The 18,078-nt window shown below is 45.9% G+C and overlaps 2 protein-coding genes and 1 long non-coding RNA gene across 3 annotated transcripts in view; 2 read left to right on the top strand and 1 right to left on the bottom strand.

Moving 5' to 3' along the window:
* LOC135902070 (uncharacterized) overlaps nucleotides 1–18,078 on the top strand; it is a 750,038-nt gene that overhangs the window by 212,833 nt on the left and 519,127 nt on the right. The gene's annotated exons all lie outside the window — the stretch shown is intronic.
* On the bottom strand, nucleotides 8,448–10,858 carry LOC135902087 (sodium- and chloride-dependent glycine transporter 1-like). The gene has a single exon (XM_065431994.2). The coding sequence runs from the start codon at nucleotides 10,850–10,852 to the stop codon at nucleotides 8,453–8,455; it is 2,400 nt and encodes a 799-aa protein (XP_065288066.1). The 5' UTR covers nucleotides 10,853–10,858; the 3' UTR covers nucleotides 8,448–8,452.
* On the top strand, nucleotides 15,190–17,220 carry LOC135902077 (uncharacterized). Its single transcript, XM_065431990.2, has 2 exons — nucleotides 15,190–15,246; nucleotides 16,074–17,220. The coding sequence occupies exons 1-2, from the start codon at nucleotides 15,190–15,192 to the stop codon at nucleotides 17,088–17,090; spliced, it is 1,074 nt and encodes a 357-aa protein (XP_065288062.1). The 3' UTR covers nucleotides 17,091–17,220.

Raw genomic sequence — 18,078 nt, forward strand, 5'->3', positions numbered from 1 at the left:
CCACCAATGAACCAACACACATGATTGTGTATATGCGCTGACGACCAAACGATGTCGCCCATGCTATATTTTGCAGATCACATAGAGAAGTTTGAGCAGCGATGTAAGTTCCACGGTCTAGAGTCGAGCATTTTCCACTTGTTTTAATTTGATTTCTTTTCCGAGGCGTTATTGTTTGGTATTCACCCCTGCTGGATGCTACCCCTCTACACCTGCGCGAAAGTTCGCGTATACAATTGTATTCACATGTTTTCTGCTACAGCTATGCCAGTAATATACGTTTTTAATATCCCGCAATGCATTTTAACTTTCGCATACAATACTTCCATTGAATATCAAATAAATTCAATAGGTCTTAAGGCAAAATAAAGGTATAGTCATGGTTCTTATAGGTTGGGCATTGTGTTCTTTTTCTTTACAGTGAAGCTGTACATGGCTACCCCGACAAGTTTTCTGCGTCCGTGCGTGTACACCCTCTCGTCACCAAAGAATATTTTTTTCTACATAGCTCGTACAAAAGAGAGTCTAGCCTTGTTGGTTCATTAGCATAGGTGTCAAAATCTGTGATGGATGGCCCATTGTTCTCCCAAGTGCATTCATTGCAAGTGTCAAGTCGTGTGATTGATGACCCGTTGGTCTCAGCGCGGCGCTCGTTCGCCGCCGCTATAGCAATTGCGCCCATGTAAAAGCCGTAATATACTTACGTGTATATATGTCATCCAATTTGTGTTCTTCTATACAGTGGTGTGAGTGTCGCCTAGCTACCTTATCGGCAGTTGCTCTTGAGCGGTTTCATGGGGCGAACGCGTATTGTGCGCACGGAAGGGGAGCAACGTATCCTTGTGGAACGATGACAGCAGCGACAGCGAGAATGGGCGCGCCGGCTGCGGAAATCGTCCGTCGATGAGCCTGGCCCGTCGTGTGGGCCGACCGACGAAGACCTGAAGCATGCCCGTCAAGAACGGCCAGCCTCGCTGGCCGTCTTTCTTCATGGAGTGTAAGGGCCGATGAATTTTTTTCGTAATATCGACTGGAGCACTGCAGTGGCCAAATTCCTCCACCTGCTTCAGACCTCAGCCCGATCCGGGCTCGTGGCCCAAAGCTACGGCCCGCGCCCGCAACTCTATGAACGGGCCCGGCCGGGGCTTGTAGGAGGAACTCAGTGTACATGCATTGTAGATGTAATTGCTGGCTCTCTGTATTCAAAGACTGTACCATTAACTCTAGTAACCACAAAACATTACGAAAAGTCTATTTTTCGAGAGAGCATGTATAGCACTAACATAAAAGGCCAGCAGAAGCTTAAAAATTTGCCAAGGTATTTTTTTCAAAACTCTTAAATACACTACGTCGTTAACACGAAGAAATATACACACTTGTAAGAAAAAAACTCAATGCCCTTCAACTTAGTGAAGAAGGATGACGACCGAAGCTGTGTATTCAAGCCCTTCAATGGCAAACTGCACCTTCACCGCGGATCGGCCCCGCATTGCATTGTCTTTAGAATCGGCCCACGTATGGGCATAGCTTAACGCTTGCTTCCCCCTACCCCCCCCCCCTCCACCGCGGCTCGGCCCTGCACTGGACTTTCTTCGGGATCGGCCTACGTATCAGGAGTGCTTCACGCCAGCTTCACCTGCGCAGCAGGTTGGTCCAACGCTGAACTAACCCAGGGATCGGCGAACGTATGGGGGAGTTATGTGTCTACACACGGACACAATCCTGGGGAAACTAGCCCGTAACAGCTTCCCTGTAAAAATAGTCGCAGTTTCAGCGCCCGCGACAACAATACTTAGCGTTGTCCGCGATCTCCTCGTCTGGTGCTCTAACAATACCCGAACACGGCATGGCGAGACGCAGCAAGCTAGAGAACTGCTGATGCGTAGCAGGTACAGCGCGCCGCCACATAGAAAGGTCGTCACAATGCTGGCATCGTGAGCAACGTCCAAAGTGACGTCACAGGCGTCGTACCACGATGGAGCACCAAATGAGATTGACGGATAACTCAGAACTCTGTGACAGTTTGTCGGCGCTAGATTCAGCTTGATATCTACCGACGTTTCCACTCAGACCAATGTATGCGCAGCGCGATGGTGATCAAGCGGCGGCTCAGCAGGCGCGTGTGTGCGTATACGACGCTCGTGCCTGCAGTGGAAACCATAAAGTTGCCCTGGCTCCGGCAGCGCCAATTGACCATAGCGTCAGAGTTGTTCCATTTTGTGATACAGCGTGGAATAAAATAGGACACCAGCTAGCGTGGTTTCACACCATGCATGAAAGCGGCAGTGTTACTGCACTCCGCGTCCATATATGAACCCATTCTAGCCTGCCACGCATGCGCCGCGCGTGATCGTCAATACCCTGACAGCGCGAAGGTGGTATTGCGGACGCACCTCTAGCGTACTAATTGTCATGGCTATGAAACCACTGTTGTGAACATCCGTTATATCGAGAACAATCTTAATATTGTATTAGGTGCAAAAGCATCTGAAAGTTTAAACGCGAATATGCCAACTGCGCACCAAAAATAATGAATGTAGGCAACGGGTTGCGACCAGAACCATATAGTTTTTAACAATTTGTAAGAAGGGAAAACTGGCCCTGCTACGCTGTTGTATGCTTGGGAATGATGGGATATGATGGCTTCAGATTGGCATTGTTCTGGGAGATCCATGTCACTTCAAAGACACGCCTGGCTAGCGTTGTTACGTCTGTGACAAGGGTTCATCTTCTACTGCAACAGCATGGATAGACAGATTTTTTCTCTAACAATACAAAAAAAACGTGTTATATTTATTCATGAGGACTTGTGCTTCGATGTGCAAATATATGAAACGTAAAACGTGCCGCGGGCCACTGAAGTGCAATAACAGACGACAAAGCCTTTCCCTGCATCACGAAAATTCGGCACGTTCTTGGTTTTTATCATTTGATCATGCACTGAAGGTGAGTAGACTCAATTGCGAAATGAACCACGAGTGAATGGAAACGTTTTATGAATATCATATTCGAGCAACGCTTCATCTCTGCAGCCATATTTACATCTTATGTTAAAGCCTCCCTCAACACCAGCCAACATAAGCCTCGCACGATAATACACCATCGAAAGCAACCCTACCGAATTCTCGAAGACGTACTTCTCATGTATAAATTTTACACCCACGAATAGCGTTGCAAATGATGTTAATGTGGAGACCATCGATGTGTACGGTAACTACCAGCGATGGTCAACGATGTGCAACAAATAAAGAGCGGCAAAAGGACGCGCTTGCAATAAAACAATCGTACCAAGAACAATAGTGTAGTGCAATTGCAAATATGGTAACATTCCGATCATATGAAATGCGGTTATAGGATATGTTCTCTCTTTCTAATCCTTTTTAAAAAAAGTGCTAACTAAAAAGCGTTCGAACCATTCTTTTTTTTCAGTAATAAGGAGCCAGTTTTTTCTTCTCGAATGGGCATCTATACAGAGCACCCGTGTGCGCTCAAATACCCGACATAGCTCATCAGTGAATAGGCCTGTGCCCACCACTTCAAGCCCGAGCCAGGCCCAAGCCGGATGGCATTAGGCCCGAACTGGGCCTGGGATTTCGGATAAGGTCGGACCCGGCGAAGCGCTGAATTTTTAATCTCGATAAGTGCGGCGCTCCCAATTGGAAGTATTTATGAAGCATTCACACGTCATTTGACGGCAGTTCATTACAACATATTTTGACAGGTTTGCATTTTGGCTGCGCAAACCATACGTCTTCTGGCAAGAAGACTCACTGAATGAGCTAACACTTCTGCAGCGGAATTTCCACACTTTAAGTTTTCTACAGACGTATTTCTTGTTATATTGTACCAAAATAAACACGTATGATATTTGCATTACTAGTGCGGCTCTTCCACTAAACAGTACATTGAGGAATACGCCACAACCATGGTCCCCTTGCGGGGAAAAATTACGATTTATAGACTTTCTTTATTCTTAGAATGTTTTAAGGCGGCCCTAAAATACTTTTTATCGTAGTCGAGAAAGTAATTTGAAGATAAACTAGGCTGTTTCAGAAGCACTTTGCGCCCAAAAGTACTTCAAGCGTTCAGCCGAAGCGGAGTTACTGTCAAAGGTACCTTCGCGGTGCTCCCCCTCCTCTTTGAATGTCTTACACTGCGAAGGCTACGGCAGAGTGCGGCGTGCCCACAACGCCCCTCCTACTGAGCTTCATGTTGGCGCGAAGTTCAGGATTGATTTGGGATCTTCACGTAGACGGATTTTCACGTAGAATGTAAGATTCTGACGCCTACGACGCCCTCGCTGTTATCTGAACACGACTGCATTTTTCGTGCAGAAGTGCGCTTGAGTAAGCGGGCACCCAGAGGCGGACGTGCTATCTGCGCTTCGTAGCAGACCGCCAGCTACACGAAACTGCATGCAGAATGATCATGTCTAAATTTACGAATTTTTTATAAAACATCTGTTGCCGATAGCCTAATTCTACTCCTTGAGCTGCATTCTTCATAGTGGTGGCCATTACTTCCACGGAAATTCAAAACACATATTCCCTTGATTGCGCAGAGAATTACGGCACACAGCCAATTCACGATTTGTAGCTGTGAGTATGCAAGGCGGATCCACTTAGAATGATTTCCGCAATGAGAGCCGCTTGGAGATGTGCGCCATAAAACTCGCGTAGAAGTGCATTCTCGTTCCATATAATTTTCGAACAAAACACTCTTTGATGCCTCCAAGGACAACATCACCTGGAACGCCCATATATTATTTCCTACATTTTAGGAAATAATATCTCGCAACTGGTGTATTCCTGCAAATTCGTGTCAAATGATCTGTCTTGCAAAGTCACTGGCTATGATTCGCAGATTTCAATATGTGCCGTAAAGTAATTAATTAAGTGACGTAGTGAATTTACGAAAATTAGTTGAATACGAGCTTTCATTTGTCTTGCTAGTATTGTCCGCCTCTTCGAATATTAGGGCTCAGGGAGAAGAACTGTCCTGCCTACGACGGGATATTTTTTTACTTTTGTAAAACTTAACAATGATCTCCCAGCTGGAGTGCGCCCTAGCACGCATGTGCTAAGTGGTGCGGACCGGCTATGTCCTGGACCAGCTTGACTGACGGATAATAGCCGCATCCAACTTGTGCATTTTGAAGCACTGCCAATGACTTAATAGGAAGCGATGTCTGCCTAGGCGTCCAGCCAGGAGTGGCCAGGAGTCCCGCGTGTGTTGGTGAGCTTACGTGTGGCCTGACCTTAAGTTTGGCATGGTTCGAGGGTAGTTTAGGGTTCAAAACTAGTCGAAATTAGTGACGCCCTACGGCTACAATACCGACAAGCACTGCGGCCAAAGTTTAATTCCTACCCGCGCTTCCGCGGCTGAGCGGGCGCAACCGATAGCCGGATTCTTCCGAAACTACGTAAATCTTATGGGAATCCTAAAGCAGATTTTAACTTAGATCAGACTGTTTATTAAGCTGCGTCAATAAATATACGCAGTAGCAGTAGCAAAAAGCACATTGATCTCAATACCCTTCTCTATTGCTGTCAGCTATCAGTCTATAGCAGCCGTTTATGCGTGAACCTTACGTATGACAACATATGCAAGCCGGCTGCTTCACAGCAGGCGAGGAGAAGGCTTCGTTTGAAAATAGCGCTTGATAAATATTTGGCTTCGTGCTGCGCTTGTGAGCTCCACGGAAGAGATGTTCACAGCAGCATATGGGATCCACGGACTGCCCTGTTTCCTTACCAAACCCACAGGGTTGGTCAAGGCTGATAAAGATAGCTAGATAAAGAAAAATGTTGTCTTCTCGTGTTTCTAAAATAAAGCTTTCCATTACCGAAGGGCCAATGGAGGAACTTATTACCACCCTAATAACGCTATCATATACACAAATGTATATATATATATATATATATATATATATATATATATATATATATATATATATATATATATATATATATATATATATATATATGCAATATACCTTACAGGCCCGACGCAGAACGGGCATTATGTACGGGGAAACGAGATGTTACACAGTATAAGGAGACAACAATTCTAGAAACTTATACAATTACACATTGCATTGTTAATAAATAACACAACGAAGAATCAAGTTCCCACAAACTCTAACATTCTAAGCTAAAAAGAAGAAAAGCATACAAGAAGCAACGCAGACAAGAAGTTTTTTATTTTTAAAGTACGAAATGCATGTTTGTGTCATGACGGAATTTTTCTTAGCTTCAGCTAACAGGATATCGGGAAGGTCGTTCCACAAGCGGATGACACGTGGAAATGTAGATGAGTTGAAAGCCTCTGATTAGCCGTAGATGCGCTTGAAAGAAAGATGATCATGCAATCTTCGTGAGGTGAATCGAGAAACTTGCAAAGCTATTGGTGATGGCCTCGGTCCGTGAACATACTTGTGAAACAGCAATAAGTGCTACATCACGACGAATCTTCAAAAAAGAATTGATAGATTGTTTTTAATTCGCGTTATACATTCGTTCCAGTAATTTTGTGAAACGAATGGAGCGGCTCTATTCTGAACTGATTCTAGCACAGTGGTTAAATAAATGCAAAGAGGGGACCATATTGAAGGAGCAAATTCAAGTTTAGGGTTCCGGCGTAAATATCCCAAGGATCAGGAAGCATTGCCCTAGGTGTTGTTGATATATGTAGTCCAGGAAAGGTTTGCTGTCAGGGTTACGCCTAGGTATTTGAAAGAAGAAACTACAGACACAGGATTATTATTAATAGAGTATGAGAAGTCGGAAAGGAAATGTTTGCGAGTGAAAGACAATATATATATATATATATATATATATATATATATATATATATATATATATATATATATATATATATATATATATATATATAGTCATATCATAAGAAGCCAACAAACACTGACACCAAGGACAACATAGGGGAAATGACTTGTGCTTAATAAATGAAATAAAGAAACGATAAAGTCATGGAAAAATAAGTGGATGAAAAAACAACTTGCCGCAGGTGGGAACCGAACCCACAACCTTCGCATTTCGCGTGCGATGCTCTACCAATTGAGCTACCGCGGCGTCGTTTTCCCATCTACTTTCTTGTGTATTTATGTGTTCTAGTAGAACCCTGGGAGTGTTAGCCAGCGCCACCACTCACAGACCTTGGCGGCGGACGTGGAACGTCTTTTTTGCCGCAGGCGTCACGAGAACGTGATCGTTTTTGTTGAAGGGCAACTGGTCAATAAACCCACATACGCTACCTGAAGGCATCACTGAACGCTGAACGCAACACTCAACCCCCGTTCTTCTCGTTCATATATATATATATATATATATATATATATATATATATATATATATATGAACGAGAAGAACGGGGGTTGAGTGTTGCGTTCAGCGTTCAGTGATGCCTTCAGGTAGCGTATGTGGGTTTATTGACCAGTTGCCCTTCAACAAAAACGATCACGTTCTCGTGACGCCTGCGGCAAAAAAGACGTTCCACGTCCGCCGCCAAGGTCTGTGAGTGGTGGCGCTGGCTAACACTCCCAGGGTTCTACTAGGACACATAAATACACAAGAAAGTAGATGGGAAAACGACGCCGCGGTAGCTCAATTGGTAGAGCATCGCACGCGAAATGCGAAGGTTGTGGGTTCGGTTCCCACCTGCGGCAAGTTGTTTTTTCATCCACTTATTTTTCCATGACTTTATCGTTTCTTTATTTCATTTATTAAGCACAAGTCATTTCCCCTATGTTGTCCTTGGTGTCAGTGTTTGTTGGCTTCTTATGATATGACTATATATATATATATATATATATATATATGTATATATAGGTGGTAAACGCTATGCGAAACACTTTAACAAGCCATAATGGAGGTAGCACCCGAACATACAATCACTGTTTTATATATCTGCAATGTTGTTCATATATTATGCACTGGGGCATTTTCTACAGGGAACTGTGACCCTCGTCATTTTCTGTCATTGCAGCGGAGCTTATTAGCGAATTGAGCCGGAAGCTTCTCAATCTGCGCCTCTCTAGGGGCTGATTTCAACGCACAGTGTGCATCAAACATATGCCGAATAGATAACCTAAATGATAAAAGTAAAACAGCAAACTTCATTGCAGTGTTCCGCAGTATGTGTAAATATTTGCACACGCCGTGGTTGGCACTCCAAACAGAAAAAATATCCAGAAAAACGTTTGTGCGTCAACGAGTACAAATGATTATTTCATTACAAAAGGAAACAGGAGTGTACAATGATTATTGCACCTATACGTAGCTTCTTACGGTAGTCTAACGAGAATAAAGAAGGCTACTGTGAGTATTCAAGCGAATGCGGTGCAAACGGTGATTTACGTACTTTCATGCCTCATGGGCAGCGACAAAAATTGAGCAATAAAATTTGAGCCGCAGGTAATTGTGCCCGCCTTTATTTATGACGTGGGGCTTCCTTTAGAGCCGATCTTACTAGGGCTTGCAATAGCGCTGCCTTTAGCGCTGTCCTTCGAGCTGCACTCAACACTGTCTTTGCCCTGATTGACGTCAGCGCTTTCCGACCCTGATGACTTGCGCTTCTTGCTGGCGGATTTCTTAGACTTGGACAGTTGGTTTGAGCCCCTCTTCTTTTGTAATCGTGGAGATGGCGTCCACTTATTCTTCTTTCTCTTCTGCCCGAGCCTTTCCTTGCTCATCGAATGCTGTGCGTGCTTTTCACTGAGTGACGGACTTTCGATGCCAGAATGCGTAGCCAGCTCCTCTGGAGTTTTTACGCCACCTTCTGTCGGCTGCGCTAAAGGAGCTGCTGATTCAGGAGTTGCAACAAGACCTTGCCTGCTGTTCATTTTGCCTTTTGTACCAGTGGTGCTTGTAGGCTTGACGTCACGTTCCAGCTGGTGCAGCGGAGCAGCTAGTGCAAGTGGTACCGCCCTTTGTTTTCTGTCGCTTTTCTGCACGGCGTCCTTCGCAAGCTTAGTGTCGCCTTCTGGCTGAGGCAGCGGAAGAGCCGCAGCAGCCGCCAAACTCTTCCCTTTGCCTGCCTCTCTTTTGCTCGCCAGCGACGATTCAGCAGCGCGCTTTGCAGGTTCATCGTTGACCAGGGCCATTTTCTCCGCAAAGGCGGCGTCGTCTGGGGAGAGAGCACAAAGCTCGGTGTCGACATTGTCGATAATCTTTCGAATCTCTTCGACGTCTTCCTTGGCAAACACAGATGTCGGAACGGTGTCGATGTTTCTCTCGTAACCGAGGACCTTAATCTGAATGGATGAGGAAGTGTCATCCAGAAAGCCTGCTTGAGAGGTCGCATCTCGGGATGGTACCCTGGAAGAACGGAGTCCGAACTGCCGCTCGAGGAGCTCGTTGAAGTTCTCGCTGTAGCGGAGCGTCGATAGCACGTCGGGGGCGAACGAGACCGACCGCTCAGTGGTGCCTACCGTCTCGCGTGGGTCTATCGTCTCCGCCACGGTCACAGTGTCTCCGCGACTCGTTCCAGCAGCGACGCTAGCCTGGCCACTTGCGGCTAGACTCGGCTGCTCAGGCAGGGCACCCTTACTCGACGCATAGCGAAATTCTTGCAGCAGTCCTCGGTACTCGCGAGTGGCCACCTTGTCATCCGGCAACCGTGTCATTGCTGGCGCCATGATCTTCTCCCACGGATGGACCGTGAGAAGGGCGAAGAGGTACGTAGGAATGAAGCTGACTGCGACAATATTGATCCAGATTCCGAACAGCTTCGCGAAGTAACTAAAGTGAACGCCCCTGTACCCTTCCGGAGCCGGCTCCATTACCTCGATCGCCAGCAGCATGGTTAGCTGAAGAGGCACTCCGAAAGTCCAGGACAATCGCGTCATTAGGTTCGGGTAGTTACCCGTCATTGTGTGATAGTCCGCCATGACGCGGTGAATACCGTAAATTCGCACAATGACCAGCACTTCTAACAAAAGAGACAGTGCCGCAATGACCTCAATGTTAGGCACGAGCAGCTTGATTAGGTATGGTCCAGAGGTGGTGGTCAGACAAAGTCCGAGAACGTAGAAGCACAAACAGGCCGCGAAGCGGAGCTCTGTCCGAAACTTTGCAAATCCTGGAAATTCAAACACGACCGCTTCGAGGATAACTTCAGGACCTATCATCATGTACCCCAGGGCATTGGCTAACAACCAGGTGAAGTACACTGTGCACCAAACGCGCGTCGTATCCAAAATCGTGAGGGCCTCAGGCATTATCACGTGTTCAATATCGGCGCTCTGCAAGATGCGCTCCATGTCCGTATCCCTAACTGAAGACAGAAAGCCAACGTGCGCGTAGAAGAGGAGTCCGTAGAGTAGCGAAGATATCAGTTGCATTAGAGCTACGACGGTTGAAAATGTTGCTATCTTGGTTTTGAATATATTGAAGCGCGCAGTGCTCAGGAAACCCCCACTGAAGATGCCGATGTTGCTTATTGCCACCTTCAGCGCGTCCCGCCAAAGTTCGTAGCTGATGACGCCTGACAGTGGTGCCCTGACTAAGATATTAATTCCGCGATCACTGCACTTTAGTGCCAAAGAATTCACGAGCATCAGCGTCAGCGTAGTGATGGTCAGGGAAGCAATAACGTACACTGCGTACTCGGCGTTTTGCAGGCCATTTCTGGTGGCGGCGAAGACGAGCAGCCAGAGAACCGCCATCGTGATGGCTATCTCCGGGTCAATCACGTCACGGCCGTCCATCGAGAGCCGGAGAACCCTGGAGTCGAAGAACAGACGCGTAGCGCTCTGCGTGCCATTGGCGCAGTCGCTGAAGTTGTAGGCGGACTCGGGGACAAGTACCGTTGTCGTGCCGTTCGTCACCGGCATTCCCTGCGTCTCGCGCGAGTGTCGGTAGCGCTGAACGATGTGTTCCTGCACGCTGCTTCAAAGCACGATTCTTCCCTGCAGGTCGTAGCACGAGTCCGATGGCCGGTAGTGGCTGCAGTCAGCCCACGGGAGAGTAGACCGGAACAAGCTGGCCAGGAACACGGTGGAGTAGGAGCACTCGGTCACGAAGATGGTCATGCCAAGCGTGAAGTAGAAGGTCATCGTGTGGCCCAGACCCCGCATGCCCGGCACAGTGTCGAAGATTCCGATGTTTCCGGCGCCCATGAACTGGGCTAGCACGCTCTCCAATTGCATAACTGGGATCACCACGCTCACCGTAAGCGTCGTGTAGGCGATCACGAACGGGGCTCCGCCGTGTATGAATAGGAGTCGAGGCAGAGTGAAGATGCCGTTCTTGCTCACGATGACGGCGGCGAACGTGAGGAACTGCTGAGTGCGGCTCTGGTAGCGGCGGCGATCCGAGGTGCTCATTGCGACCGCCTGGAAGCCCAAGGTCCTTCTTCTTCTTCTGCCACTATTGCTGCTTCCGCCAAGCCGCTTGGCAGCCATTTGGACAACCAGTGCCTCTTGTGGTCAATAGATAATCGTTAGAGAAACCGGCGAATATTTTTGTCTCTGAATTTATTTACGGTGAGAGCAGAAAATCTGAATTGAATTGAATTCAGGGGTTTTACGTGCCAAAACAACTATTTGATTATGAGGCACGGCGTAGGGAAAGACTTCTGAATAATTTTGATGACCAGGGGATTTTTAACGTGCCCCCAATGTGCGGGACACGGATGTCTTTGCATTTCACCTCCATCGACATGAGACCGCCAATGCCAGGATTTGATCCCGCTTTCTCTTGCTTAGCGGCGCAGCACGATAGCGGCTAAGCCACCCCGGCGTGTAGCAACGAAGGAGGTTTCAATTTCTTCAACTTCCTGGCTAGGAGCAATCTCCCACAATGAAGAAGGTCATATAATTATTGGTTGTTTGGTAGAGGAATGGAGAAAAAACCAACTGTTATAGGGCTTTTGGTGTGGTTGAGGGGTAAGAGCATGTAATGAAGTATTTTGAAATATATATGAAAAATATCAAAATTTCTGATATATGTATTACATAGTCATGTCTTTAGGGTACTATATCTGGCGACAAATTTCTCTGGCAGCAAGCCCAAGGCTACATGGTTGAAAGCTACACCAAGTTTTACCAATTTACCAACCTTTTCGCATCGCCGTCACATCGCCATCTTATCATTATTTCACAATTTTTTTTACAGTGCGCTCGCTATCGCACCATACATTTCCCCACCGGCACTAGCATCACGTTGTACTGGTGGTTCATTAGGTGTCGCATGTCCCAAAACGCGCACTGTCACTTTTAACGCGACAGCGTTAAGGAGCTCGTGTCGCAGAAAAGCCGGTGTCGTAGGCGTCGGTGTCAGTTTCGGCGGCGTTGGCCGCGAGCGATAAATCCCAGCAGGCTCTTCATGAATAAAAAACAACTTGCAAGATGGGCTGGGCGGCAATCGAACCAGGGTCTCCGGAGTGTGAGACGGAGACGCTACCACTGAACCACGAGTTCGATGCTTCAAAGCGGTACAAAAGCGCCTCTAGTGAATGCGGTGTTGCCTTAGAAACGAGCTGTTTCTAAGGCTCAGGCGTGCGTCGCTTGCTCAGGCGCACATTTCGTAGCCGCGCCGAACGCTGCGTTGCTCGACGCTCGCCGCATCCGATGTGGGACGCGTAGTCGCCGCGCCGTAGCCCATTGTCTCACACTCCTTGGCGGGTCGACGGGAACGCTGTCGCGTTCCACTCTTGAAGGCGAAGCTTAAGCGTCCTCCAATTTTTTCATCCTCGTTTTTCCCTCGTGTAGTTGTAGACTGGAACGGCCTTTCTTATGACATCGCTGCCGTCACCAGTTCATCTGCAGTCCCGGAAGAAGTGTCATCGACTCTCTCACCTTAAGCAATATTGTTTTAACTATTGTTGTAATCCCACCCCATATGTAATACCCCCGTGTGGCGACTTTAAGGAAATAAATGAATAAAACATATGAGCCCAACCGATCGATTTCACAAGTGCACTCCGCTATAGCACGTTGTCGATAAGGTTGCTATGCGAGCTTGTGGTGGATATGTTGTGGATATATGTATGATCCATGTAAAAGTAGCGTAACGGATCATCGAACGTGCGTAACATTTATGAGAATTGTATATATATATATATATATATATATATATATATATATATATATATATATATATATATATATATATGTATATATATATATCTATATATTAGTCATATAATGAGAAGCCAACAAACGCTGACACCAAGTACAACATAGGGGAAATTGCATGTGCTTAATAAATGAAATAAAGTAATGGTAAATTAATGGAAATTAAAGTGGATGAAAAAACCACTTGCCGCAGGTGGGAACCGAACCCACAACCTTCGCATGTCGCATGCGATGCTCTACCAATTGAGCTACCGCGGCGGCGTACTTTCTTGGGTATTTATGTGTACTAGTAGAACCCTGGGAGTGTTAGCCAGCGCCGCCCCCACTCACAGACCTTGGCGGCGGACGTGGAACGTCTTTTTTGCCGCAGGCGTCACGAGAACGTGATCTTTTCGGGTGAAGGCAACTGGTCAATAAACCCACATATGCTACCTAAAGGCATGAATGTTGCCGGAATATATATATATGGGCATGTTCAGATAAGAACGGTAATCGAGGTCCCATGACCATTTTTTGTTTTCAATGAAAGTTTTATATCTGATGGGCAAATGTGTCCACACCAAGGAATGAACCTTAGTTTTGCAAGAAACTTCCTAGTTTTCTCGGAAAAAAATCGTATGTCACACGAGGTGGAGAACGTCGTTTTTGCCACTTCGCAAAGTTGCAAGTTTGGAGCCTCACTGCATGCACAATAATTTGTTTCCGCACATAAATACTTTTTCGTTATCTCTTTGCAACGTGTACTATATGAGCGAATAAAAAAACTTTTCCTTGCTGTGTCAATCTTCTAAATAAAAAATGGCAAACTTCGCTTCCCGAGCTACGCGGTGCAAGAAAGGCACTTTTCAGGGCAGCCTCAGGGCAAGATGCGTAAAGATATCCACACTTCATCTTTTTCTCAGTATTTTCCAGCTATATTTACTTACTTTGGGCAAGTTTTGTAGTTCTACACTTGGCAGATATTTTTCAATATGGCCTCAAATTTGGCCGAAGTTCAAAAACGTCAAAAAAGTGACAATTATGACTTGGATTTAAAAAAAAACATCATCATCAAATTTCATTAACATTTGCCTGAATAATCCTCAATACTCGATAATATTAGGGTACCAAAAAAGTGTTGCATTATATTGTTTTAAAGTATGAAAATGAATACATAACTGAGTTCATGATTTCAATCCCTACGATTGCTCAGTATTTTCTCTTAGGATGCGCTATCGTGAGAAGCTGGATTTAGTATTGTCTTTTTGTGGGTAACATTTAAACGCTACAGTTGCTGAGTTCATAAGTGTGATTTTTAAGTGTATTTTTTTTTCTCTTACAATCAAAGGTCTAAAGCTCCTATTCGCCTTCGTACTCTTTTTAACAGTGGCACTTAACTTACTGTAAGCATATTTGAGAACCTTATTTTGGAGTGACGTGTGGTTAGTGGTCGTTTATGCAAACATTTAATGCACCCGTCGCTACTCTCAAGATGCCTCTAACGAGCTGCCGCCGCTCCATGGATGAACCGCGCTTGACAGCCGCTCCTATAGCTATATAACGCCCAGCGCGACCCTGAATTTCATAGCACCATGTGTGCCGCCACCGCACCGAGGCTTTAGCCGCCGCTATCATCTTTCCATCGCAACGCACCGAACGCCTGGCAGTTATACCTCAGCCTTGGACCTTCGACCGAGACAGGCCCGATGAGCGGGCGTTCTTCGGATCTCGAGTTTCGCGCGTCGTTTTGCAGGCCTGGTAGAGGGTGGGGTCGTTTTCTGTACACACGTGGTTTCTCTGCGCTCGAGGGCTCCCACGACAAGCATACTTGGTATCTCAGTCTCAGCTCGTACGCAAGACCGAACCAGCGTCAGTGTCGACGGCGGGCAGCCTGTGTTAAAAATCTATCCATCTGTCCATCTCCTTTTTTTTGGAAAAGCAGCCCTGGGCCCTGCATCCGTCACCTGCTCCTCTGTCCCACGATAATCTTCGGAAGCGGTGAGCTTTTGCATTCATGAACAGATTTCCGCGGCGAACGTTTTGTGCCGACTACTCAAAAAGGCAGAAACAGAGAATTGAAAAAGGACGTAATTTTCGCAGTGTAAAGCCCCTCAATGTCGCTGCTCTCAAAAAAGTCCTACTTCCCGAAGAAGCTCTCCGAGTACGAGAAAGTGACTTCATCTGTCAGAATTGTTACCGTCGGTTCAAGGAAGACATAGATAATATGCAGGCAGAGTCGACCGAAACATTCGAAGAATTCCGCCCTGGAGAAGAAATTGTAGAAAATTTAAACTCCAGTGTTAGCCTTACCTCCGAAATCTCGCCCCTAAAGGCACCGAGCGCTCTAAAAAAACGCCTCAGACTTTCCTATGCAAAGCGAAAGCAGGAAGAGGTGGCCAGAGCTGTGGTGACGAAAATACGATCAGGGATACAGGCAGCATATAATATCCCAGAGACTTCGCGTGCGCCGCAAGAAAAGTGTGCGCAATGCAGCAGCTGGGAAGACAACCTACATGCTGCCTACAATAGGTGTACGTCTTTTCAAGAGCGTTGCCAGCTGCTGACACTGCTACCACGCAACCTAACTGTGAAATATGTGCAGGAAGTTATTCCAGAGGCAACGAGGTACGTTATTCAAAAATCGAAGAAGATGGTGGATGAAGAAGGCGTATGGTCAACACAGGAGCGATATACAAGATGTAAGCTACAACACGAAGACATTACCACCGTTTTAGAATATTATACCATGGATGAACTCGATTGCTCTAGACAGACACCGAACAAAAAGGATGTTGTGAGAATCGAAAAGGAGGGAGAGAAGGAATGGGTACCTAAACGGTTCATGACGCGGTCCTTGCGAGAAGCATTCCGCCTCTACAAGCAAGCTCACCCTGCCTCCCAGGTTGGCCTCACAAAATTCATATCCTTGCGTCCTAAATGGGTGAAATGCTCGCCACAGTGGCAAGTGTGTGTTTGCGTGTGCTGTGCAAACTTTCAGTTGTGCCTCGTGGGACTGCGGAACGCCTCCGGAAGGTCACTTTCTCCCGATGATATGCAGAGTCTCTGCGTATGCCAGGAACCTACTGCGTCATGTTTCCTCAGGAATTGTGAGCACTGTCCACAAGATGGCATTTTCACTTTGGAAAATTTTGATATGAGCAGCGAGGACGAGGTGTTGATTGCTTCATGGGAATACGGCGAGCTAGTTAAAAAAACTATGACCGCTTCATCATTTATGAGAGAATTTCTAAGAATGACCATGAAATGGATTCCCCACAACTATATCAGATCTGTGCAAGCAAAAGCAATTCATGAAGAAAAACAAAGCTGCGACAGAGGTGCAATTGTTTTGCATTTTGATTTCGCCGAAAACTGGACAGTTGTGCTTCCAGACGCAGTACAAGCGTACCATTGGCAGAAAAAGCAGGTCACCGTGTTTACCTGCGTTGTCACGTCAAGAAAATCGACTCGGAACTACGCCGTTATTTCCGACGATATGTCTCATGATTCAGCTCATGCATGTTTGGCTCTGTCAAAAATCAAAGCACACCTGGAAGACAACGCGCCAATCTACACCAAGATAACACATGTGAGCGACGGGGCTCCCGCTCACTTCAAGAATAAATATCAGTTTCATGAGCTACAACGCAGTGAATGTCAAGAGACGAAATGGATGTTTTCGGCCACTGGACACGGCAAAAATGCTTGCGACGGCATTGGTGGGCTTGTGAAACATCGAGCATCACACCACAACTTGCGGAAGCCTGCAAGTGAGGCCATACAAACAGCCAGCGGCTTCGTGGACGCAATTCAAGGAACGCTAAAGAATATCACCATTCTGGAGCTCCCACAGAGGGAGCTTGCAGACTTTCGCGAAATGAAGAAGGAAGAATGGAAAACGGCAAAGAAAGTGCCTGGAGTTCAGACACTCCACATGTGGAAGTACGTTCGATCAAATGAAGGCAGTGCATCCTACGTGGCATCCACCGCTGCTTCGGAATGGAAGAGACTATGATCTGGTTTGTGCTTCGGGCTGGACAATGTAATGTATGCATACCGAAGTCAACTGCTGCCGTTTATTGTTACAATTTCCTGAATTGCAATCTGCACATAAAGCGGCATGCCATTTGTAAATTTTGTCCCCATTAAAACTCCTGCTGATTAAAAACCTTGCAGATAAATTGTCCCCCTCAAAAGACGACGTTTTGTCTCCTGACAGTGCCCTGTCGAACCATTGAACACAGAGGTAAACAGATGCATGTGCGGAAACGTCGGCTTCAGAAACACATTAATATTTATTTTTATATATAAAAGCTTTTCTAAGCTCCGATAAATGATCTAATATTTTTAAAGAATCGATTACATACCAATGTAACTTACGATGATAAATTAGGCAATACAAAAAACGTTTGACCGCCGCCAGCCAGTTCTTGACACATCAGGTGAAATAGCGAATTTATTCCCACTTTGACGCATCAAGAATGCCGCTAACAAGCGAGTAGAAGCTCTACAAACATTGAGGATGGTTCGGATATTGTGGTAAATAAAATGTAACCAAGTTCAGTGAGTGCTAAAACAAATTTCTGAGAGTTACTACTTCTAAAAGGCAGTAATAAGCAACTCTAGATAACAAAAATATGAACTCAGTTTTATATTAATTTTCATACTTTAAAACAATATAATGCAACACTTTTTTGGTAACCTAATATTATCGAGTATTGAGGATTATTCAGGCAAATTTTAGTGAAATTTGATGATGATGTTTTTTTTAAAATCCAAGTCAAAATTGTCACTTTTTTGACGTTTTTGAACTTCGGCCAAATTTGAGGCCATATTGAAAAATATCTGTCAAGTGTAGAACTACAAAACTTGCCTAAAGTGAGTAAAAGTAGCTGGAAAATACTGAGAAAAAGATGAAGTGCGGATATCTTTAAGCATCTTGCCCTGAGGCTGCCCTGAAAAGTGCAATTCTTGCACCAAATAGCTCCGGAAGCGAAGTTTGG

The sequence above is a fragment of the Dermacentor albipictus genome, chromosome 4 (assembly GCF_038994185.2).
Source record: "Dermacentor albipictus isolate Rhodes 1998 colony chromosome 4, USDA_Dalb.pri_finalv2, whole genome shotgun sequence".
Taxonomy (NCBI): Eukaryota; Metazoa; Arthropoda; class Arachnida; order Ixodida; family Ixodidae; genus Dermacentor; species Dermacentor albipictus.

Bases quoted from the DNA above. Each gene is read 5' to 3' on its own strand.
- LOC135902087 (XM_065431994.2), bottom strand. From the start codon at position 10,852: ATGCCGGTGACGAACGGCACGACAACGGTACTTGTCCCCGAGTCCGCC.
- LOC135902077 (XM_065431990.2), top strand. From the start codon at position 15,190: ATGTCGCTGCTCTCAAAAAAGTCCTACTTCCCGAAGAAGCTCTCCGAG. The intron at 15,247-16,073 runs GTGACTTCATCT...GCAAACTTTCAG, and splicing joins AGCTCTCCGAGTACGAGAAA to TTGTGCCTCGTGGGACTGCG.